General features: G+C 44.0%; 1 protein-coding gene across 1 annotated transcript in view; it reads right to left on the reverse strand.

The window, feature by feature from the left end:
* Nucleotides 1-1,793: 1,793 nt before the first annotated feature.
* Nucleotides 1,794-24,387, reverse strand: part of rtn4r (reticulon 4 receptor) — an 81,059-nt gene continuing 58,465 nt past the window's right edge. The window contains exon 2 of the mRNA XM_080433018.1: nucleotides 1,794-3,355. Within this exon, the coding sequence (XP_080289144.1) occupies nucleotides 1,968-3,355 (1,388 nt within the window). The 3' untranslated portion in view covers nucleotides 1,794-1,967. The remainder of the gene's footprint in view (nucleotides 3,356-24,387) is intronic.

Genomic DNA, 24,387 nt, shown 5'->3' on the forward strand with positions numbered 1-24,387 from the left:
TAGTTCGTGAACAAGGAAGCACTGCTCTGATTGGCTCCACACCACTGCGGAGGGAGAGAAGTGGAATCTCTATGGAGGGGGGCCAGACCTAATCTGCCGAGGGCTAAAGTGCGATGCGATTTTGCAAAGGCAGATTCGGCTGGAACCAGGCTAGGCCTACGTGGTTCTCTCTGAACTCTAATTATTTGATTATTTACCTCGTTTATTGACTAGAGCTCAATAAACACTTGCAAGGCGCTCTGGATAAGAGCGTCTGCTAAATGCCTGAAGAGGATATATGCACAGCAACCATCTTGTAAAGACCTTCACAGGTGTTACCAATTATACTAATGAAGGCTCTGTTCCATTCCGGTCAAACAGAGTCAGGGCGCTGGTATTTTGCATTGTTGTTCTCTGGAAACACTCTGCTACACCAGTGGGTCTCAAAGTGTGGTCCAGGGACCCTCATGGTTCCTTGAGGTGGTTTCCAAATGGCCCCTTACGGGTGTGTATCTCTGAGAGTGTACAAATGGAACCAAATGGACCCGTAAGGGTCCATTTGGTTCCATTTGTACACTCTCAGAGTTATGGGGGTCGTTGAAAATGAAGAAGTTTGAGAACCATATGTGCTACACGAAATGGAATAGAACCTTCATTAGTATAATTGTTAACACCTGTGAAGGAAGTAAGGAAGAGGCCCAATTTCGTTCCAATATGGCTGCTGTGCATAGAGCCATTTTGTAACGTGTTATATAGCGGAGATGAACCAGATTTGACGAGAAAAAAAGGTCTCTCTAAACAAAGAGAGACTCGCCACCCCCCCATCCCCAAAATAACGAACGTACCACAGTAGGCCTGCCGATCCGTCTGGGAGATACAGTAATAGGTCTGTTGCTCTGCATGCTTGCAGTATACAGTATGGTTGGCTGATGCTTAATAAGGCCAGACATTATTGCTCACATTAGATTCGAATGTATTTCGGTGCTCATTTAGAACAGTTTTGCTGACATGATCTTAGAATAATGTTTCACTGTAAAGTATAATTCTTCTTACCTTGTTAAAGCAGCACATCAGAGAAAGTGCATAACTTTACGAGTTGCAAATATACAATGCACTTGTTTTTTTTTCCCCTCATGAATATGCAATGCAATATCTTGGGTGCAATAATACATTCCAAGGTTGCATCTTGGCGAGAGACACACAGCACAGCATAATAAGGCCCTGCAGTTTTAATATACCTGAAAATAACAGTCGATATCGGAAAGGTCTACGAAATAAGAACTTTTATTTATAATATATTCATACTTGTACACAAGTAAAATAAAATGCATATCTATGGTTCCATCGTAGTCTGAACAATTCAGCAGCATTCTTTCGGTAAATGCTTCCCATATACCCTTTCTGTCATGGCAATTTAACTGAAAATGGGGGCGAAAAAAAACATTTGTCTTTACTGAATTACTTATCAAAAAAACATAACAGTACCCAACAAATGCATCACTTTTGAATAAATAATGGGTAATGGAGATCATTCTTCTTTGATAAACAGACCCAAACATTCTTTGTGTGCGTTCGGCTTTTAATTTCCTGTAATTTCTTTTAATTATTTTTTATTTCTTTTTATTTAGTTTTCCAGCAGTCTGTCTGTCGAGGCAGTCACTGTCTTTGCAGTAAAAGCTTTTTTTTGGGGGATGGGAAGAAGGGCTGAGAGTCTCCAACGTGTAGCTTAGACACAGTACAGTTAAGTACATACAGAACAAACAATTTTGGGCACCGATTCATTATATACATCAGATCTGAAGTGTTCTGTAAAGGCATCCATTTTGTTAAATGTACTCTAACATCTTTATTATTGTTTGTCCATACCCCTGTCGTAAGGGAGGGCAACCTGACCTCTTGTTCTTCAGTCTCTGCCTGCTTTAGAAGTCACTGTGGATTCTGAATCATTGTCATGAGCATTAACAATCTGCAAGTCCTGATCGGGAGCCCTAAGACATGGCTAGAGAAATCCAGATCGCGGAGATGAGGGGAAGTCGCAGCGCACGAATTGTGGATCCCTGGCCTTTGAGACAATGGCTGCTGTCCGATTTGGGCTTTTTGGAACACTTCTTTTTCTTTTTGTTTGGCGCTGCGGAGGGTTCCATATTGTCTATGAGGTCGGGATTAAGATTTTCCAAAGACGTATCGAGGGTGTCGGACAGGGTCCCCAAAGGCCCGTCGCTCTGCTTGTTCCGGGTCTCATTTTTCGTTCGCTCCGGCTCCTTGAATTTGGTCTTGGAAATGTTCTCCTTCTCCTTAAGGGGGTTATTGGTGATTTGACGGCTCTTGCCTGAGAGGATGGAGGACTTATCGTTATCTCCCAGGCAACACCTGGGGACGGCCTCTCCCGGGGGGTTCTCCGTGGAGGGGAACTTACCCGAGTGTGTCTTGGAGCCGCCGAAGAGATTGGTCTGTGTTTGAGTCGTCTCCACGCAGCCCTCCAAGTCGTCGCTCTTCAGTCCCTTCAGGTCCTTCCCCTCCAGGGTCGCGGGGAGGTAGCACTCCAGCTGCGAGCTGGAGCCCTTGAAGCGTTTGAACCAGTCCCACAAGGACCTGGCCCGACAATCGCAGATCCACTGGTTCCCGTTTAGGCGGAGATACTGGAGGGACACCAGCGGATCCATGGTCTCCCCCGTCAACACGGTCAGATTGTTGAAGAACAGGAACAAGGACTTGAGCTTTCCCAGGTCGCCGAAAGCCCTCGGCTGAACGTGCGCGACGCGGTTCTGGTGCAGCAGCAGTCGGTCCAGGTTGATCAGGCCGCGGAGCATGTTGTCCGTCACGACCTTGATCTTGTTGTTGTGCAGGTAAAGGTACGTGAGGTTGGCCAGGTCCAGGAAAGTGTCGTCGTGCAGCGTCAGGACGTTGTTGTCCTGCAGGTAGAGGTTCTGCAGGGAGAACATCCCCCGGAACACGCCGACGGGCAGCTCCGACAGGCCGCACCGGTGCAGGTGGAGGGTGTGCAGCTTGGTCAGGCCCCGGAAGGCCGTGGGGCTGATGGAGCGGAGGTTGCCGTTGTCGCCGATGTCCAGCTCCTCCAGCTTCTCCAGGCCGTAGAAGGCCCCCGCCTCGATGTGGCTGATGTTGTTGGAGTAGAGCCAGAGGACGGTGAGGTTCTGGCACGAGCTGAAGCTGGTGGAGCGCACCGCCGTCAGCTTGTTGCTCTGGAGGAATATCCGCTGGCTCCGGACGGGGATCTCGGTGGGGATGGAGAACAGTCCCTGCTGTTGGCACGCCACGGTGGGCCTTGGCTCGCTGTAGCACACGCATTTGGCAGGGCAGCCGTCGGCCGGAGGCGCGAGGTGCAGCCACACCACCAGGAACAGGATTCGACCCCCTTTTTGGGAGACACAGAAAGACAAGACGGGCGGACATGGTTAGTCAGTGGTGGAAAAAGTACTCAAATTCTTTACTTAAGTAAAAGTACCAATACTGCAATATAAAAATACTCTGTTACAAGTAAAAGTCCAGAATTAAAAATTTACTTGAGTAAAAGTACAAAAGTATTGGCATCAAAATGTACTTAAAGTACCAAAAGTAAAAGTACTAAATATTTGAAAATAGCCGATCTACAAGCTCACAACGCGTCGCGATGCGACGCGTTGTGAGCTTGTAGATCTGCTATTTTCAAATAGCCTAGGTACAAAATAGGTTTAAAGTGGTTGATGTAGGTTTCATTATATCATAGTTTATATCTGAAAAGTAACTAGTAACTAAAGTTTTCAAGTAAATGTAGTGGAGTAAAAGTACAATGTTTGCCTCTGAGATGTAGTGGAGTAGAAGTAAAAGTATTGGAAATTGGAAATACTCAAGTAAAGTACAAATACCTCAAAATTGTACTTAAGTACAGTACTTGAGTAAATGTACTTAGTTACTTTCCACCACTGCCTCTCTGATCCACACTGCTGCACAGACCTCTGTGTGGTTGACTGGCAATTTCTACTGACAGTTTAATAGCGGGATGGCTGTTACGCTGCAGGGTGTGGATAGCGGTGAAACGTCAGAATATAAAGCACATTGGAAGTGACATTTTATTGAGAATTTTATTTAAAAATCATGACCACCGGGGTGACTTTCAATGAAATCAAAACACCAACACAATCGTAAGTCAACACCATTGCGAATCAAAAATACCAACGTGAACCGAAAAAAAATTATTTGCTGCAAAATGGATCAATTTTACACTCTCCGAGTAAAATTAACACTCAGGATCGTTTGCTTTGTTGTATCACAACAAACAGGATGGATCCCCCCATTCACACGAGTGATTCAGCACGTCTGTTTAGAGTATATGGTTCCTTGCACCTGGGGACCCCCCCCCCCCGCAACCCAGCCCCCCCCCCCCCCCCCCCCTGCTGCCAACACAAGCGTGAAGGCCCGAGCAGCAGAAAAGGGTCCCATGAAGCCTGACTCATTTAATATGGGTGGGTAGCTTTTATGTGGAATTAGGCAGCTGTAACAGGGTGGATGGAATTAACTATACATGGCGTTCCTATAGTTTGGGCATGTCATTGCAGTTGTCAAACGATTTCTAAAAGTAGCTCCAAAATTGCATTGAGTTGTGAGCTTGTAGATCAGCCATTTTAGCTATTCGTCTCACGATAAGACAGGGGTCTTCAACGGTTTTCAGGCCAAGGACCCCTTAGCTGAGAGTGAGATGAAGCAGGGACCACCTACATATCATCAGTGTTGAGTAAAGTAATGTTTTTGTTTGTTTACACCAAACTATTAAACTGTTGGATTCGTGTTAATGTGTATTTTCAGACATTTAACTAAATTTGGCTCGGCACTTGGTCTGCTCTTCTTCCCCTCTACTACACCAAACCTGCCAAAAATAGCAGATCTACAAGCTCACAACGCCTTGCAGCGCAGATGCGCCTTGAGCTTTGCAGAGCTGCTATTCTCGAGTAATATTCCCCTCAGGATAGGAATGCTATAGGGTTCAAAACAATCATGGAAAAATAAGTTCATATCACACAAAGATTTGGCGGCCGCCCCCCGGTAGTAACTCTGAGGACCCCCCCCAGGGGTTCCGGACGACCCCCCTGTTGAAGACCCCTAGGGGCCGGACCCGGGATGGAGTTATGACATTTTTCTACTGTACCATTCATCCTAAGATATCATAACGTCATAGAAAAGGTAAGAAAACCTTAGTCCAGAATTCTCCTTTAACCCATTAAGACCTGGAACGCATCTGTGTCACTTTAGCTTTCTTTGGCTATTCAAAAATAGCAGATCTACAAGCTCATAGCGCGGCACCGAGTGCCGCGCTACGAGCTTGTAGATCTGCTATTTTTGAAAAATCGTGAAAAAAAATATTTTTTAGATTTTTTTCACCGTTTTCAAAAAACTGTTAGGATTTAGAAAATGCTTAGAAGCGGCCTCAGGTCTTAAAGGGTTAAGAGGTTTGACATTAGCCCCGACACGGGTAGGATCGGTGTGCTTGGCCTTTCCGCCGCGGCCACCCGGGGAGATTGACGCTGCGTTTCCAACTAGGTCGGGGAGAGGGCTGACAGAAGCCCCTCTGGGCTGCTACCACCGGGGGCAGCCTTTGAGCGGGGGTGTTTTTGAGTGCAAGGAGTAGATGAGATGTAGAAGAAATGTGTAACTACAGCTTCTCTGTGTGTGTGTGTGTGTGTGTGTGTGTGTGTGTGTGTGTGTGTATGCCCCGAAGGCATGCGCATGCCGAGCCGGATTCCGGGTTTGCTGGCATTAATTATTACTGCTTCTGGGCTACTGTATCACGGATGAGCTGGCTACACAAGCGACAGGATCGGCGCAAAAAAAAAGGCTGAGTTTACCGCATGTGAATGATCACTTCCTGACTTTATACATGGCTGGTGTTATACCACTGAGGTTGGAGGGGAAAAAAAGGAAGAAGGAACAAGCAAAGCGCATCAACCCGAGGGCCACAAATTCCTTAAGGGAGGAGCGTGGGGGGTGTCAAAGTGTCACAGAAGATGTCTCTCGATTCAGTGCGTCAGGGCAGACACACCAATCGGAATCTCACGACGACCCCCCTGCCTGGCACCTAGCCTCCTGGTAAGGATTACCAGGTCCTGCTAGCGTACACATCGTGGCTGTCACGCGGAAACCTTGTATCTCCATATTTTGACTGTTTTGTGTTTTTTCGTAAATTAAATCATTTTTTACCCCATAAATGTATGCTTTTAGACACCCTCTAACCACTTATGCTCTATTTTACCGTGTACTTTGTCGTATGACATGCAATTTAAGATGGCGCCCACCATTGCAGGCCTGATACCTTTATGTGCACGGTGGACAAAGCCAAAGGCAAAGGAAGAATTCCAGTGTTGTAAACACATGTGTTTTTACTGTGCATATGACAAACTTCTATAACTTATATCTTGTATCTTTGTGCAAACGTAGCAAAAATATCTGAGCTATTCAGTATGTACACACTCACAACGTGTTGCAATGTGACGTGTACTATTTTTGATTTTTCTTTTTTAATTGTGCAAATTCTTCTAAATCTTCGCCTTTGTTGATGTAATACAAGTCTCTGTGGGTTTATTAATATTTAAACAAGTATTTACAAGAGCTTGTAACATAAATAATAACTACATTGGATCCATTGGGAAACAGGTAATTTTTCCCCCTTTCCTGAAAAGTAACAGTTTTGCACATACAAGGTTTACGACCGACATGAGAAGGTCCCAGACGGCATGACAGGTAGAGAAGCAAAATGCAAAATGCATGAGCTTCTTTTTTCTTCTTTTTTCTACCCAGCCCTCCCAGCTTCCCAGTGGTGGGAAGTAAATTTACTTAAGTACTGTACTTGTACTGTACTTGAATACCGGGTATGTCCATTTATTCAATACGTTATACTTCTACTCCACTACCCAGAGGCAAATATTGTACATTTTACTGCACTACAATTACAACGTGTCGCACTGTGATGCGTTGTGAGCTTGTTGGTTGGTTACAACATTTTTAAACCCTAAATCTTTGCTTCTGGGGGGTCCCTTGAACAAAATATTTTGAGATGGGGGTCCGCGGCCCAAATACATATAATTTTGGCGGTCCTTGACATGAAAAAGTTTGAGAACCACTGATATATAACAACATACGTTTTCTTTTTCAGTTATAGGATTTAGATGACATTTGTAGAATCGGAACCTCAGGCCTTAATGGGTTAATAAAGGATTTGATCCTATACTTTTGTGTAACATTTTTTTTAATATTGCTACACTTAAGTAAAAAAAAAAAAAAAAAAGAGCCCCTCCCTCCCTCCCTCCCTCCCTCCCTCCCCCCCCTCCCTCCCCCCCTGCTCATCTGGCTGCAGTGTGTGTGTTGTGGTGCGGCTCATCTGTGGACCTTGTTAAACGGAGCTCTGGCGTTGGCCTGACAGCATCCCTCTGCTGCACTTTCCCCTCCAGTATCCTCCCCGCTCAGCCCGTCAGGCTCATGCCACTGAAAAGCTGTCAAGACTTTTTCCGCTCTTTCTGCATCGCAGCACTTTTTTTCCCCCCTCTCTCTCTGTCTCTCTGTCTCGCCTAACAATAGCAATATTTTACCGCAGAGCAACGCTCGGCCTATCTCCGCTTATATACTGTCTTCATTCATCCAAGCCCCCCCCCCCACACTCCCTCCACCACGCTGTCTGTTCATTAACATGCGATTTCCACCCACGCGCTGCATGTCAACGCAACGCTTTTTCCCTTCAGTCGGTGGCATTGTGCGCCTTGTCTTTGTTAGCGTCTCGGCACACCCGCTCCAAAGGATCATCATCTTTTGGAGCAATTATATAATCCGTGGTGCGCGCCGGCTGCATCTTCATACATGGGTTATATATCAGTGGCTATAGGGCTGCTATATGTTTCCAGGTTTCGGGTTTACAGGTTTTCGGGATCCATAATTTGGGAACGGCGTGGCCCCCATGTGGATCTTGGACTTCATGTTGACCAGCTTTAGTCATCTAGGACAGTGGTTTTCAACCTTTTTTTCGCGTCAAGGACCCCCAAATTGACACAAATTAGCTCACGGATCCCCCATTTGAAAGGATATGCCAGTGACTCAACCATTTTGATTTCTTGGGGGGTCCCAATCTACACTGTATCATCAGCATTTGTGTTCATTTTAACTCTGAGAGTGTACAAATGGAACCAAATGGACCCTAACGGGTCCATTTAGTTCCATGTGTACACTCTCAGAGTTACAGACACATAAGGATCAATTTGGTTCCTAACTATTAATTTGGCTGGGGACCCCCTGGAACCCGCTCAAGGACCAACGGTGGTCCCCGGACCACTGGTGGAGAACCACTGATATAGGATGTATCTATGACACACTGTATGACTCCAACTTTGGGCAAGGTTTCAACCTGATCAGAGCCCCACTGACTTCCATTGTCAAATACATAAAATATTTCAAAAAATGTATAAAATATGATGTGACAAGTGGAGGCATTTCTGTCCGCACAAGAGATTCAGGAGCTGATCGGTCCAGAGGTTTTTGCAAGATTAGGTTCGGAAGACAGACGAGACAAACCAACCGACCCGTCCGGTGGTCCAGGGACCCCCCCCGCCCCCCCCCTGGTGACTCAACGAAAATCGTTGTCATACTATACCACATCCCTGATTTTTTTTCTCCCTCGCTGCTCTTATTGTGAAGAGCCTGTGGACTTCACAGTGTAGACCTCTCACATCCTTCCACCTTGACCTTGATCTGTACTGTGTACCGGCAGTGGGGGAACCTTATTGGTATGTAACTCTGAGAGGGGTACAAATACACTCTCAGAGTTATAGGGTTGCCAGATCTGCTTATTATAATTTCCCCGCAAGATTTTATTTGAAAATAGCCGGTCTACAAGCTCACAACGCGTCGCATCAGCTTGTAGATCTGCTATTTTCAAATAGCTGATGTATATGTTAAAGTGCTCCTGTGGCCCCATAGTCGCATCTTTTGGGCTGGTTTTCCTAGACCTGGTTGCTTGTTTCTCTCACAGAACCTGGCAACACTGGTCCTTGGCCTAATACTGTATATAGCCTATACAAAACTGGGTCCTTGGAAATAAATAAAAGTTTGAGAACCAATGCATCACAGCTGATGTAAGAGTTTGGTTCTCCCCCATTGATCGATCGGATCTCATCCTCTCTGTCCTCTCTTATATGCTTGATGCTTCAGATCTCAATGAAAAAAAAAATAATGTGTTCTTCCTGTTTACCTAACAGTGATTTGAAACAAAGTTTCATATCTGCAAACGATATAGCCAAAGTGTGTCATCAAAGCTCCAAGCGAGAAACAAACCCTTCCCCAAAAAAAATTGTTTCTCTTATCATGTCCTGCCAGCTTTGGTTTCAGTGCTTAATCTCTCCCTATATCTCCTGTGTCAAAACATGGCTATCGGTTAGTGCCAAGTCTCCTCATTCCGGGCCTTGATATTTGGAACTCTGTGCAATAATATAGCGAATCACTCTGTTTAAGGGGAGACGAGTGCTCTTAACCCATTGATACCTGGAACGCTTCTGTGTCACTTTAGATGTCTTTGGCTATTCAAAAATAGCAGATATACAAGCTCATAGCGCGGCACCGAGTGCCGCGCTATGAACTTGTAGATCTGCTATTTTTGAAAAATCGTGAAAAAAAAAAATGTTTAGATTTTTTTCCAAAAACTGTTAGGATTTAGATTTTTTTTTAATAATCGCCTCAGGTCTTAAAGGGTTAAATGTGCATCTGACGGAAGCCTGAGTTATAGTTCGTCGTACAACGACGGCGGCGCCACGTGCCAAAAAAAATCTCACAATGTGTCGCATACGCGCCATGTTGTGAGCTTGTATATCTGATATTCTCGCCCGCCTGACAGGAGCATAACACAGGCACACACAACACTGTTTAGTCCTCTCTGCCCTGAGGAAATCACATCACTCTAAGCCCCCCCCCCCCTCCTCCCCCCTCTTGTTACGACGACAAGCTCTTCCAGCATGAGAAGACATGGCAGGTTAACAAAACTCTGTCAGACAAACGCTCATCAGTGATATGTCTTGGCAAAATACACCGCCCCGCCCCACCCCGCCCCTCCCCTCTCCACATACTGGAGCATGATGAGGACGCTATACAGACAGCAATGCAAATAGCATGATTGCGGCCCGGGCGGGGCGCGAACAGTGTTGCCAGGTCTGCTTATTATATAAGCGACTTTGGGCTTGTTTTTTCTGTAATCTTGCTTGTAAATATTGGTCGTTGCGGGTTGCGTTTTTTGGGGGGCGGGGCTTGTGTCTAAAGTGTAGTTGCTTATTTGGACTTGCTTCCAATTTTCCTTTTTTATAATTGTTTAAAGCAGTGGTTCTCAAACATTTTCATTTCGAGGACCCCCAAATGCATGTGTATTTGGCCATGGACCCCTATCTGAAATTATAATTTGTGCCAAGGACCCCCCGTACCAGATTTGTGTTGTTAAATCGTATTCTACATTCATTTTCCTCAAGATTAGCAGATCTACAAGCTCGTAGATTGGCTACGTTCAAATAGCCAACGTATATAGGTCTTGAAGTGCTCATGTGGCCTATAGTCGCTTCTTTTGGGCTTGTTTTCATAGACCCTTATTTCTCTCGCAATATCTGGCAACACTGGGGCGTGAGGCCGGAGGGGGGGAGGGAGGGAGGGCAGCCAGCCTTGTTTGCTTAACGCAGCGTTGCATGACTGAGCGTGGCTGCTTGTTCATTTGCATGCGTCCCTGGCACCTTGCGGCAAAGGGAGACAGGAGGTGGTCGTGCTGCTTCCTTTGTCTCACGACTGACAGAGGCTTCCATGGACGCCTTGGCTTCCTCAGGCTCTTCTAAGCAGTGGTGGAAGAAGAAGGAGGTCTACCCCGATTTTTCATTCAAGCAAAACAAATCTTGAGTAAAAATGCAAAAGTATTGACGTCGATATGTACTTAACTACTTAAACCCCAGCATCTGTATTGTGGGGAAAGCATTCACAGAAAATAGCAGATCGACAAGCTCACAACAACGTGTTGTGAGCTTGTCGATCGACTATTTTCAGCAAACGCTTTCCCCTCAATAACAGAAAACAGAAAATACCCTAGTACAGAGCCCTGAGGGACTCCGGTCAACCATGAACGGTTTTAAGTGGTTAAAGTTCAAACGGTAAATGTACTCATTGTGCAGACTGGCCCCTGCTTTCCCTTTTTCCTCTCCCAAACGTTTTCACAATTTGTCAGAATCTATCCAAAACAGCAGATCTACAAGCACCTGAGTTGTAAGGGAGTAGAACAGCATAAGTTGTCAAGACACGGAAATAGTAAAGAAATTTAAGTAAAGTAAATGTGCCTCAAAAGTGTCCTTTTTTTTTATAAAAAAAAAATTGGCCCTGGGCTCCCTAGGCTGGTGGGGGGAGTGTAGCGCCCAGGATCACTTGGGTGGCACCGGGTGAAAAAAAGGGTTACAAAATCGTGGGATAATTTAAAACAAATAAAACAAAAGTGTCCTTAAGTACAGTACTTGGGTAAATGTACTCGGTTACTTTCCGACACTGCCTGCCGCACCCCAGGAACACTCGCTCCCCTGATTCATCATGGGGGTCTTTGCTTTGAAGGGACGGGGATTGGGCCAGAAGAAGAAGAATGGAAGGGATGTCTCTGTTCGAAAAGATGAATCACGGCCCCTCCCTCCAAAGGGACGGCCGTGGCCTCCTTCTGCACATCCTATTTTATTGTGTGTGTTTTGCACTGGGGTTGCCTGCCTGCTCTTAATATAGCCACGGCCTCTCCGCGCAAGGTTGTATACATTGGCTTTTACTGTGTTCCATACCTTAAGGCTCACACCGTGTATAGATACATAAATAATAACGTAGCCCCCCCCCCTCTCTGCACAAGAACCCAGTGGTGGAAAAAGTACGCAAATGTTTTACTTAAGTAAAAGTAACAATATTGCAATGTAAAAGTATACTCTGTTACAACTAAGTCCAGAATTAAAAATGTACTAGTATTGGTATCAAAATGTACTTAAAGTACCAAGAGTGAAAGTACTAAAATGTTTGAAAATAGCCGATCTACGATGCGACACGTTGTGAGCTTGTAGATCGGCTATTTTCAAATAGCCTACGTATAAAATAGGGCTGAAGTGGTTAATGTATGTTTTATAATGTAATCATTTATATCTACAAAGTAACTAGTAACTAAAGCTTTCAAATAATTGTTGTGGAGTAAAAGTGCAATAATTTGCCTCTGAGATGAGTAGTGGAGTAGAAGTTAAAAGTATTGACAATTGGAAACGCTCCAGTGAAGTAAAAGTATCTCGAAATTGTACTTAAGTACAGTACTTGAGTAAATGTACTTAGTTACTTTACACCACTGCGAGAACCCCCCCCCACCATGACCCCCAAGGGCGTCGGAGACGATACTGTGATCCCGTACGCCACTAGTTCACAGCGACAAAAAAATTAAAACGTTTTAATTTTCTGCCCCCGCATATTTGACTGGATGATTCATCATCCACTTCCTCCGTGACAACACGAGACGGCGTCCCTCAAGGGCACGGGCACATTCATGTGTGCACGGTGCACACGCACTCACGGCACAGGCACACACACACACACACACACACACACACACACACACACACACACACACACACACACACACACACACACACACACACACACACACACACTTACCCATGCACCGCATCGATCAACCCGGTGCTGTGATCTTAAATAAAGATGCGTGCGTGAGATCAAACAGGTTGTCTAGGACACAAAGGACGGGCGAATGGAGAGAGAGAGAAAGAAAGGACACAGAGAGAGAGAGAGAGAGGGGGAGAGAGAGAGAGAGAGAGAGAGAGAGAGAGAGATATTAAAGGAGAGAGAGAAAGAGAGAGAGAGAGTCTCTCGGCATTGGTGTTGCACGGGTGTCTATGGATGTTTCAGCATGCAGAGGATGCAATTAGCAGACGAGTGGGGGGAGGGGAGGGTGGGGTGGGGGGGACAGACGAGGGCCTGTTTGACACACATGTGACACAGCACTACGTCCAAACAGATGGCCTCATGAATAACTGAGGCAACCAGAGAGAGGAGGATGAAAACATGCCTGGTTTCCTGAGCGCTGTGTTAATACGCCTATAGGGCTGTCACCAGGGTTGCCAGATCTGGGTATTATAATTTCCCTCCAAGTTTTTATTTGAAAATAGCCGATCTACAAGCTCACAACGCGATTCGACGCGTTGTGAGCTTGTAGATCTGCTATTTTCAAATAGTTGATGTAATGTATATGTTAAAGTGCTCATGTGGCCCATAGTCGCTTCTTTTGGGCTGGTTTTCCCTAGACCTGGTTGCTTGTTTCTCTCACAGAATCTGGCAACACTGGCTGTCACTTGTCCAAAGGTTAGTGGTGGGGGGGAGAAAAACAAAGCTACACTGATGTTTTACTTTAGTAAAAGTTGAAATACCACAATATAGAAATACACTGTTACAACTTAAAGTCCAGTATTCAGAATTTTACGTGAGTTAATGTACAAAAAAGTATTGGCACCTGCATTTGCTTGATTGATTCTGATACGTAAGGGGCTCGCTCACACCAGAACTGTATTCCAATTTTTCAAACAATTAAAAAAATAAATAAAAAAATTGCAGATCTATAAGCTCACGACAGGTCACATCGCGACGCCATTGTGAGCTTGTTGATCGCCTATTTTCGAATAGACAAACTATAAATAAAATAGGGCTTAATTGGTTGATGTATGTTTTGTAATAATAATGATAGCTACAAAGTAGTGGAGGAAAAAATTATATTTGCCGCTGAGATGTAGTGAACTAGAAGTGCAAAGCATTGAAAAATGGACATACTCAAGTAAAGATTAAAAAAAAAAAAAAGTACTTGAGTAAAGGTACTTAGTTACTTCCCAGCACTGCAGCGGAGGATGCAAACACTCGTGGCTGCAAAGTGCTGTATTAGGCCGAATGGGGCTGTCACTCGACTAAAGGTTATATACACAGTACTGTATATGTGCTACCGTGGTGAGATTAAAGCCACATGAGGCATTTTCACATAGGAAAACACCCCCCCCCAAAAAAAATACAGAATGCAAGTAATGCGAGCTTGAGAATACTGTAGGCATCAGCTGACGGAGGAGGAGGAGGGCGTGCGGGGGTGTCCAAAATGTACTCCTGAAACCACAGAGGAGCAGAAGACTCAGCGTGCCCTAGTTTGGGCTTGCGTGGTGCTGTCTAGCAGAGGCACAGCACAGTTTGTTATTTATACTGTACTGTACCGACCGTGCATGCATGGAGCACGCTGATGTATGTCAGAGAAGGGTTTCCAAAACTTTTTCCATGCCAAGGACCCCCCAAATATAGCCACAGATAGACTCCAGCTGCCCCCTATTGCGAAATGGCTTAAAAAATAGCAAAAATAGCCGATCTATAAGCATTTTTTGGATTTCTTTGGCTATTCAAAAATAGCAGATATACAAGCTCGTAAAAGTGCCGCGCTACGAGCTTGTAGAGCTGCTATTTTTGAAAAAAAAACGTGAAAATGTGTGCAAATCTTTGAATACATATATTTTTTGGAAACATTTTTAACTCAAATCTTTTCTTTCATGGGCGGAGTCTCTGGAACAAAATATAATTTAAAAAATCTGTGATGTAAGTGGTATAGCTCCCGTAGGTTTATACTTTATAGCATTCGAAGGATTACACCCTTCCTCGCCCAGGAGCCTGCTGGCCAGCTACTTATCCAGGCCTATAAGTCATCTCAAAGCTTGACTATACTGTAACTCTCTCTTTTACTGGCCTCCCGGCATGCTCACTCTTAAGCCACTCCAAATGATCCAGAATGGTCTTCAACCAGCCAAAATGTTCACACGTCTCCCCCCTTGGCTCCCGGTTGCTGCCCGAACTGAGCACAAAACACTGATGTTGGTCTAAAAGACAACCAAAGGCATAACACCCCCATAACCTTAATTCCTGATACATATCTAACACAGGAATGCTGTCAAAGCCTTCCCTAAAACACCCTTTCAGGTCTGTGTAATAAAAGTGTATTTTTTTCAGAGTTATGGGGGTCCATTTCTCATTTCTTCAGAGTTATGGGGTTCTCCCTGTACCCCTTCTAACCACCTGCTCTTGCGATTGATGCTAGCGATTGACCAAGATATTGCTACTATGCAGACATATCTTGGTCAAACTCGTTCCCGATTATAGTTTTTCTCGACCACAAATGTTTAGATAGCATGTTATTTAGACAGATGCCAGGTCAATTGTTTACCATGGTATCCAAGACGACTCTCAAAGTCCATATATCATTGTAGCTATTATTATCACTGTGATGAAATGGAGTATACACGACAACATACTCTACTGTTGATACAGGAAGCATGTCTTCAACAGCATGCCTTGCAATCAGTCTGTTTAGTTCTGCCTTGGCTTATAGACTGGAACAGACGGTGATGGAAGGCTCACACTCGAACTGGCAAGTGTTCAGGCACACACATCACACACACACACACACACACACACACACACACACACACACACACACACAGACACACACAGACACACTCACACTCACACTCACACTCACACAAAGGAAGCGGCGAAGGCAAGACCCGCCCAACTCTGCTTCTGATTGGCTTACCCTGATTGTTTACCCTGCCAAAACCAATCATCCCACCTCATGCCTAATCAACCAATCAGAGGCAGAATAGAGCGATGTTTGCTGTGCTGAGCTTAGAGTGACGCAAGTATGTCGCAGGGACTTATACCCCCGATCCAACACTTGATGCTGAGTGCCAAGCAGGGAGGCATCGGGTACCATTTTCACGGTCCTCGGTACGACTCGGCCGGGGATTGAACCCCGACCTCGCCGTCTCAGGCCAGGGTTGCCAGATCTGCTTATTATGATTTCCCCGCAAGATATTTTTTGAAAATAGCAGATCTACAAGCTCACAACGCGTCGCATCGCGACGCGTTGTGAGCTTGTAGATCGTCTATTTTCAAATAGCTGATGTATATGTTAAAGTGCTCATGTGGCCCGTAGTCGCTTCTTTTGGGCTGGTTTTCCTAGACCTGGTTGCTTGTTTCTCTCACAGCAATCTGGCAACACTGGTCTCGGGGCGGACACTGAGCTGGTTTACATTATCTTACATGAACAGTCTGAACAGCGTTAGGTCCATGGAACCGGTTCAAGTCTGACCACTTGGGCAGCAATCAGCAGGCTGAAGCCGAACAATTTCCCACGTGGATATAGGTCTAAAATGGACCCCTTAGGGTTCATTTGGTTCCATTTCCATAAGGCAATGCCATGCACGTTCTGACAATGTCGGCAGAACCCATTTCCAGGTGCTCGTTAAAAGAAGAAAAATGCCCTCTTTTCAACATTCCAGGCCATGGCCAGGAATTGACTCATGGCCGGTGCATTTGCATTGGGAGGGGAGAGGGGGGGTGTTTACTGGGCCTTTTTAGAAGCAATAACCCTCAATTTGAAATTGGTGAGGTTGCAAACCCCTCAGGCTGAGCATAATGTGTTATTACTGGCACAAACGGGAATGAGGCCTAATGATTCGCTCGGCGGATTACATGCCAGAGCACCCTGTAAGTCAGGGGCAAACGCCAAATTGAAATGAATTAAATCATGGAGAACCTTTTTTGAAAAAGGTTTTGTGTCAGGGACCCCCTAATGACAAGATTTGTGTTGTAATATATATATATACATATCTTTTATTTTCTAAATGATTTACGTCTTTTATAATTTGGCATGCATTGTGAGCTTGTAGATCAGTTATTTTTTAATAGTCAAAGTATATAAAATAGGGTTACAGTGGTTGAACTGATTTGTCATTTTTAGCTGGGGACCCCCTTAGAACCCCCCCGAAGGACCCCTGTTAAAGAAGAAGAACCACTGCTGTAAGTGGCGGATGAAAAGCTTTGGACTCTTATGTAAAGTGTCAGCCGGAGAGGCCGTTGAGTCACAGTGACAGGCACTTTAGCTTGAGAAGATGAGAAAAACACTTGTTCAGTGGTCTGAACGCTGAACATGCTGTAACCTGTGGTCGAGTCCGGGGTGGGGTTGGGGGTGTGTGTGTGCACTGTGCAGGCATTAACATTATCCACTCCCAAGTCTCTCTGACAGGTTCATTACTGCAAAATTCCCGCGTTCGACAGCTTGCAGCCCCCATTCGGACTGGCACTTGTTCTTGCCTGTCAGTGAGAGAACCAGTATGAGATGAACTCTTGTTTTCCTGTGAGTTACAATGGAGGGCCAAATACATCAAGTAAGCACTTAGACCATGACTGGCCCAGACCAAACCAAAGTCATTCTCTAAGTGATCCATTTAGATGGTGTGAAGGATTGCAGGGGCCGGAAATTTGCCGGAGGAAGAAAAAAAAGCAAAGGAAAGAAAGGACTCTTAAATTGCTAAGAACCTCCGTATGTGGTTGAACCTGACCATGCGCTAACACTCTTTGCACCTTAATGTCTCGTGTACAACGCGCTGATATTCTTTTTGCACCTTAATGTCTATTATTATGTACAGTGCTATGTTGATGAACCTTACGTCTAACCTCATGTACATACTGTACCTGATGGATATGCTTTGTGTATACGTACAGTATGTAGATTTCTTTTGTTGATTTCCCCCCCACGCCCCCACTCTTATTTTTTCTACTTGTAAATAACAGCAAATTTCGGCCACTTTTTTACACCTGTGGATCTGTGATAATAGATTCTGATTCTGTTTGTCAGCGTCCGGCTCTGGGGGACCACCAGCGGTCCAAATGGACCCTTAGGGGTCTGCAACTCTGAAAGTGCACAAAAATGGAACCGAATCGACCGATATGAGTCCATTTGGTTCCATTTTTGCACACTCTCAGAGTTGAACAACAAAGAACAATAAAAGTAGCCTCACACCGCCCAACTTGCACAGTACCAGAGATAACTTTAACCCATTGAAACCAGGAAAGTATCTGTCATTTTAGATTTTAGCTATAGCACATTGGTTGGTTATTCAAAAATAGCAGATCTACAAGCTCATAGAGCTTGTAGATCTGCTATTTTTGAAGAATCGTGAATATTTTTGAATATATATATTTTTTCAAATTTTTACTCAAATCTTTGCTTCTGGGGGTCCCTGGAACAAAAATATTTTGAGATGGGGGTCCGCGGCCAAATACATATCATTTTGGGGGTCCTTGACATGACATTTTCAGAAAACTGTTAGGATTTAGAAGACATTTATAGAATCAGCACAACATTTCAGACACAAGACACCACGCCGGTATTTGGACCCTGCTGAACCGCCTCTGCTCTGGGGTCGGCCGGCTTCAAATCATCCGCGAAGAAGTGGGGCTTGGCAAACAGAACGCAAGTGTGGCGAGCCTGAGCAGACTGCCAAACACATAATTAACACCTGCCCCCCACACAGACCACCTTCTGAAGCTGGCCTAACCCTCAACGTAGGACCAGAGACAAGAGGGCAGTTGGACATCGATACACGAAACAACAAGGTCACAAAAGTCCTTCCTCATAGAATAAATGTCCATAAACAAAAAGTGAAAGATGAAAACTGAGGCTCTTTAGATGCAAAAAGTGACAAAAGGTGAAATAAAGTGACACAGAGAGTGGACGTTTCGGTCCTCAGACCATCATCGACACTGTGTCACTTTATTTCACAATTTCTTGCACATAAAGAGCCTCAGTTTTCATCTTTCAGTGTGCAAGCCCCTTCTTTTTGTTTATGGACTTTCATGCTGGCCTCTGAACCCGTTTTTACACACCTACCCTATAGTAAAGCCTTGAGTTTAGAGCACAAACGTCCCTACCTCTTTCATAGAATAAATGGCCATATTAGCTCAATATAAATCATTTCACTGACAGTGTTTGGGGGTATTTGACACTGACTGGGCCGACCTTTACTTCAGGTGTCGTGAAGGTAATGTGCTCTTGGGGATATGATACACTGACTGAGAGTTAAATATACTGTGAGGATTTAACAGTGTAGATCGCTATCCCAGAGATAAAACATGATATCAAATTGGGGTTCGTCCATGACCTAATGCATATTAAACTGCGGGTCCTTGAAATTAAACAGGTTGAGAACCACTAAACTAGACTGGAAACCCAGTCTACACTGTAAAATCCTCAGTGTTAATTTAACTTTGAGAGTGTGCAAAGGGTCCGTGGTGGTGGTCCTTGGACCCAAAATTGCACTATAGTGCTCAGCGGTTCTCAAGTGCGGTCCGGGAACCCCCAGGGGTCCTTGAGGCGGTTCTAGGAGGACCCCACAAAAATTTGAAATGTTTTTTTGACCCTATATACGTTGGTTATTTGAAAATAGCGGCTATTTGAAAATAGCCCTTCTATTAAACTCGCTTGTAGATTTGCTATTTTCAAAAAACCTTGAAAACATTTGAAACATTTTGAATATTTTGGAAACATTTGAACAACACAAATCTTGTATGAGGGTCCCTTAAACAAAACATTTTCAGATGGGGGGGGGGGGGGTCTGTAGCGAAATACATATTAATTTGGGGGTCCTTGACATGAAAACTTTTGAGAGCCACTGTTCTTAAGTGATCTATTTTGATGGTGTGAAGCATTCCAGAGCCAGAAATTGTCTGGAGGAGAAATCAAAGGAGGGATTCTTAAATCGCCAAGACTTTGCTGCATGCTGCTTTTACTCTGTTTCAAAGTGTGTATGGGGGGGGGGGGGGGGGCTCAACATAACCTTGTGACACACTTAAGCTGAATACAGAAAATGATCTCAAGCACACGCATCAGTCATTCCAAGGATAGGAGGAAGTTACACTGTAAATGCAGTGCAGCACTGTACTGTATTTGGCATTTGGTCCAGAGCTCCCTCCCTTTCTCGTGAAAACGCGATCCCTTCCACCAGGAGACGGGGAGAGGAGGAGCGAAAATGAGACTGCAAAATACTTCACGAGACAAACCCTTATTGACGCCCCCTTTTATTGCCTTAATGTGTCATCTAAGCCCTCTCTGTCGTCTCCGGTTTTGCAATCTTGCACTTACTCCTCCAGATTGGCCGCGCTGACGACGCAGGCTGGCTGCAAAATGTGTCATCTGCAATCACTTCAGACTTTACTGGCCGAGGCCTTTAAAGGGTCATCTGGCCTAACTAATAGCCCGGAATAGAGCTTCGTCATGCATCCCTGTATTCCAGTGGCTCTCAAACATTTTCGTTTCATGTCAAGGACCCCCCCAAATTGACAAGGATCTGGCTGTGGACCCCCCCATCTGAACATATTTTGTGCCAGGGACCGCACCACAACAGAAGATTTGTTTTGTTAAAAACTAAAAACTTCTAAAAAAAACTTCGGAAACTTAACTTCGGTCAATTATATCTCCCCTTTAATAATACCAATTGGTATTGTGTTTTATATTGTACCAGGGTTGACACCAAATAATGCTGTCACTCTGCGTAACGGAACACCAGCGTCACTTGCCCTATTGCACGGGCCTTGTCCTGAAGGGACAAACGTGGCATCTTTCCAAGGGGCCAGTGTTGCTGCTTGGAGCATAAACACAAACTCAACAAAGTTGCAGAACCCATGCTCAGGTGCCAGTCACACACCTGTGAGGCAGTCACACACCTGTGACTACTGGCACATGCACACCTCTCAGCAGGTGTGTGCTGGCAGGTTGCTCAAAACAAGAGCGATTACCAACAGAAGCATATCGGCTGATTTTGGTACATTTTTTTGGAGGCACTACCCACACGTTTAGCTGTGTTGTCTCATTCCACGAATGCCCGATCCTTACAATCTGTACCTTGTTGTAAAGGTGACTAATCAACGATAAAAATGATATAAAACATAATACCAATTGGTATTATTAAAGGGGAGATATTATTGACCGAAGTTAAGTTTCCGAACTTCTTTTGAGCAGTTTATTTAAAAAAAAAAGGCAGTTCGGGTGGCGCAGTCGAATCCACCACGGTGCATCTGACTTTGTCGAGCGTCTATACGAGCATCGGTGGAGGGAAGCTGGGCAGGGAAGGTGATATTTGTCATTGCACGTACTCCTATAGACCATATTCACACGGCGGCCATATTGGAATTTAACATTGAAAGTGCCGCCACCCGGGGTGGCTACATTGACTTCATAGAAACATGGCCGCCGTGTGAATATGGTCTATGGGCTGGAGCGCCACCTGTTGGGTGGGAGGAGGTGCTACGTCCTCACCTAAATTTATATATATATAAAAAAAAAAATTATAGCCGATCTACAAGCTCTCAACGTGATGCACCATGTTGGGTTGTGAGCTTGTAGATCAGCTATTGTCAAATGGCCAAATGAAAAAAAAATAGGGTTAATGTGGTTAAATTGATTTCGATGCTACAGTATATGCTAGATATAAATGTCCTGCCGTTGCAACGCATTGTGAGCTTTTAAATCTGCTATTTTCAAAAGATCTTGAAAAAGTGTGAACATTTTGGAATATTTTTAAAAAGCTTTTAACACATTCCATGCCAGAGTTTAATCTCATAATGTACTCACCAGTGCCAGCGTTTTATTGTTGTTTTTTAGTTTTTTTCATGTCGCCACAGACCTCGCTAAATAAGTTAAAAGTGCGCGTTCATTTGGTTCTAAACACACAGCGGATCCGTGAGAAACGGCGAGCGAAAACAGTTTCCAAATCCGTGCCGCCATCTTGAAGCTACAGCCGATGAACGGTAAACAGTGATCAGCGAGGAGAAAAACAACAACCAGAGAAAATCGAGTTTTAAACAGGATCCCAGACAGGAAGCGGATACGATCGAAAAAACCGGAACCCGAATAATTCCGTTTCCGACCGGAAACCGGAAACGTAAATGGATCAAAAAAATTCGGAAAGTGCACCTGGGGCACTTAACATGGGAATCGGCGGTTCGCGTAGATCTACGCGACTGGCACGCTGCGGCTTTAAATAGGTTCGCGTAGATCTACGCGACTGGCATGCAATGTGTTAACAACACAAATCTTGTATTGGGGGTCTCTGGCACAACATATTTTTCAGACGGGGGTCAGTGGACAAATAAATGTAGGGGTCCTTGACATGAACAAGGTTGAGAACCACTGGTTTAAGTGGTTAAAGGGTTGTCTGCCTACTAACAGCCCACAACAGGTCTTTGTCCTCATGCCTTGATTTTATTTTTATTTTATTAGACGCCATAAAACACATAATACATGTTTATCGGAGAAACGTCAAGGATATAAACACAACAAAGTCGTGAGACTCATTTCCACTGTGGCCCTTGGTCTGAGACAAACCATACATTACTACAAATACAGGCAGTACAACAATAAATAAAACACTCCAGAGCTACACTACATACAGCATGAATAAAAAGGATCTCAATGTAAATATAAGTGACCATACTATTCTGCAACGTTTTCTAAAAGCCATGCTTTGACCTTTTTCTTCAAAAGGAGATGACTCCTGATGCTCTTTATCATCGAGGGTAGCGAGTTCCAGTTTACCGCTCCTCCAAATCTAAATGAGCGTTTAGAAACCCTTTGTATTTTGTTGACAGGAAACAGTGGTGTAAAGTAACTAAGTACATTTACTTAAGTGCTGTACTTAAGTACAATTTTGAGGTATTTGTACTTTACTTGAGTATTTCCAATTTCCAATTCTTTTACTTCTACTCCACTACATCTCAGAGGCAAATATTGTACTTTTACTCCACTACAATTATTTGAAGACTTTAGTTACTAGTTACTTAACAGATATGAATTATGACATTATTAAACATACATTAACCACTTTAGCCATATTTTATACATAGGCTATTTGAAAATAGCTGCTCTACAAGCTCACAGCGTGTCGCATCGCGATGCGTTGTGAGCTTGTAGATCTGCTATTTTCAATCATTTTAGTACTTTTGCTTTCGGTACTTTAAGTACATTTTGATACCAATACGTTTGTACTTTGAATTCCGGACTTTTACTTGTAACAGGGTACGTCTACATTGCAGTATTGATACTTTTACTTAAGTAAGCATTTGAGTACTTTTTCCACTACTGGTGTTTTGTTGACAGCAAACACTAAGGTTGCAGGAAGCGCAGACACAATACATGGAGTGACATATGTGATGTCGGGACTCCTGCGTCGCACCTGCTTACGCAGAGACAGAGAGAGAGAGAGAGAGAGAGAGAGAGAGACCCACACACACACACACACACACACACACACACACACACACACACACATACACACATCCATATGGTTCGGAAGCTTTAAGCGTTCAGTAGCATCTGTTCTTCCCATCCTCCACACTTGAACGAAATTCAAATGAATAGTTTTTTATTAAATGAGAGTTTTTATTATATTTATTTAAGCATAGCATCAGTGGCTACATGGCTGCTATACAGTATGCGGCCGCTATCGATGTGTGTGTGAGTGGCTGTTTTGACCTCCACACATTTCATTCAGAAGCCTACACACGGGCAAAGAGCCAAACAGGTCCTGCCATCTCAAACTCGGCTTGACAGGGAATGACACAAATATCACACCAAGGGCTGAGACGACACTAGGGGCAGTGGTGTAAAGTAACTAAGTACATTTACTCAAGTACTGTACTTAGTACAATTTTGAGGTACTTTTACTTTCCTGGAGTGTTTCCAATTGTCTGTACTTTTACTTCTACTCCACTACATCTCGGAGGCAAATGTTGTACTTTTACTCCACTACAATTATTTGAAAACTTTAGCTGCTAGTTACTTAGCAGATATAAGTTATTACATTATAAAACGTACATTAACCACTTTAGTTTTATACCTAGGCTGTTTGAAAATAGCCGTTCTACAAGCTCACAATGCGACGCGTTGTGAGCTTGTAGATCTGTTATTTTCAAACATTTTAGTACATTTACTTTTGGTACTTTAAGTACATTTTGATACCAATGCTTTTTTACTTTTACTCAAGTAAATTTGTAATTCCAGATGTTTACTCGTAACGTTTTGCAGTATTGATACTTTTACTTAAGTAAAACATTTGAGTACTTTTCCCACCACTTTCCACCACTGTGTTAATGGGACTAATCGACGATAATAAAAAAAAAAAACAATAACACTATACTGTACATTTTAGTGGAAAAATGTTAACGTTGCAACACATTGTGAGCTTGTAGATATTTCTGTACAGATTAATCAATTTAAAAAAATATATTGGAATCTTTTGGTGTCGATTCTTTGACATAAAGAATTCAAAACAATTCAATCGAAAAAGTAATAGATAGAATAATCTCTAAGAGATGATTGATGGTTGCAGCCAACCACGACTCCCACTCTTTATGTGGCTCACAGCTCACACATTGCTAGCTTTAATGCGAGTCTCAAAGGAGCTGCGACACGGTAAGTGTTGGATGGGATTTGTCAGAGAAGGGAAAGGGATCGAAGGAGCAAATTGA

The sequence above is a fragment of the Gymnoscopelus braueri genome (assembly GCF_963280865.1).
Source record: "Gymnoscopelus braueri genome assembly, chromosome: 7".
Lineage (NCBI taxonomy): Eukaryota > Metazoa > Chordata > Actinopteri > Myctophiformes > Myctophidae > Gymnoscopelus > Gymnoscopelus braueri.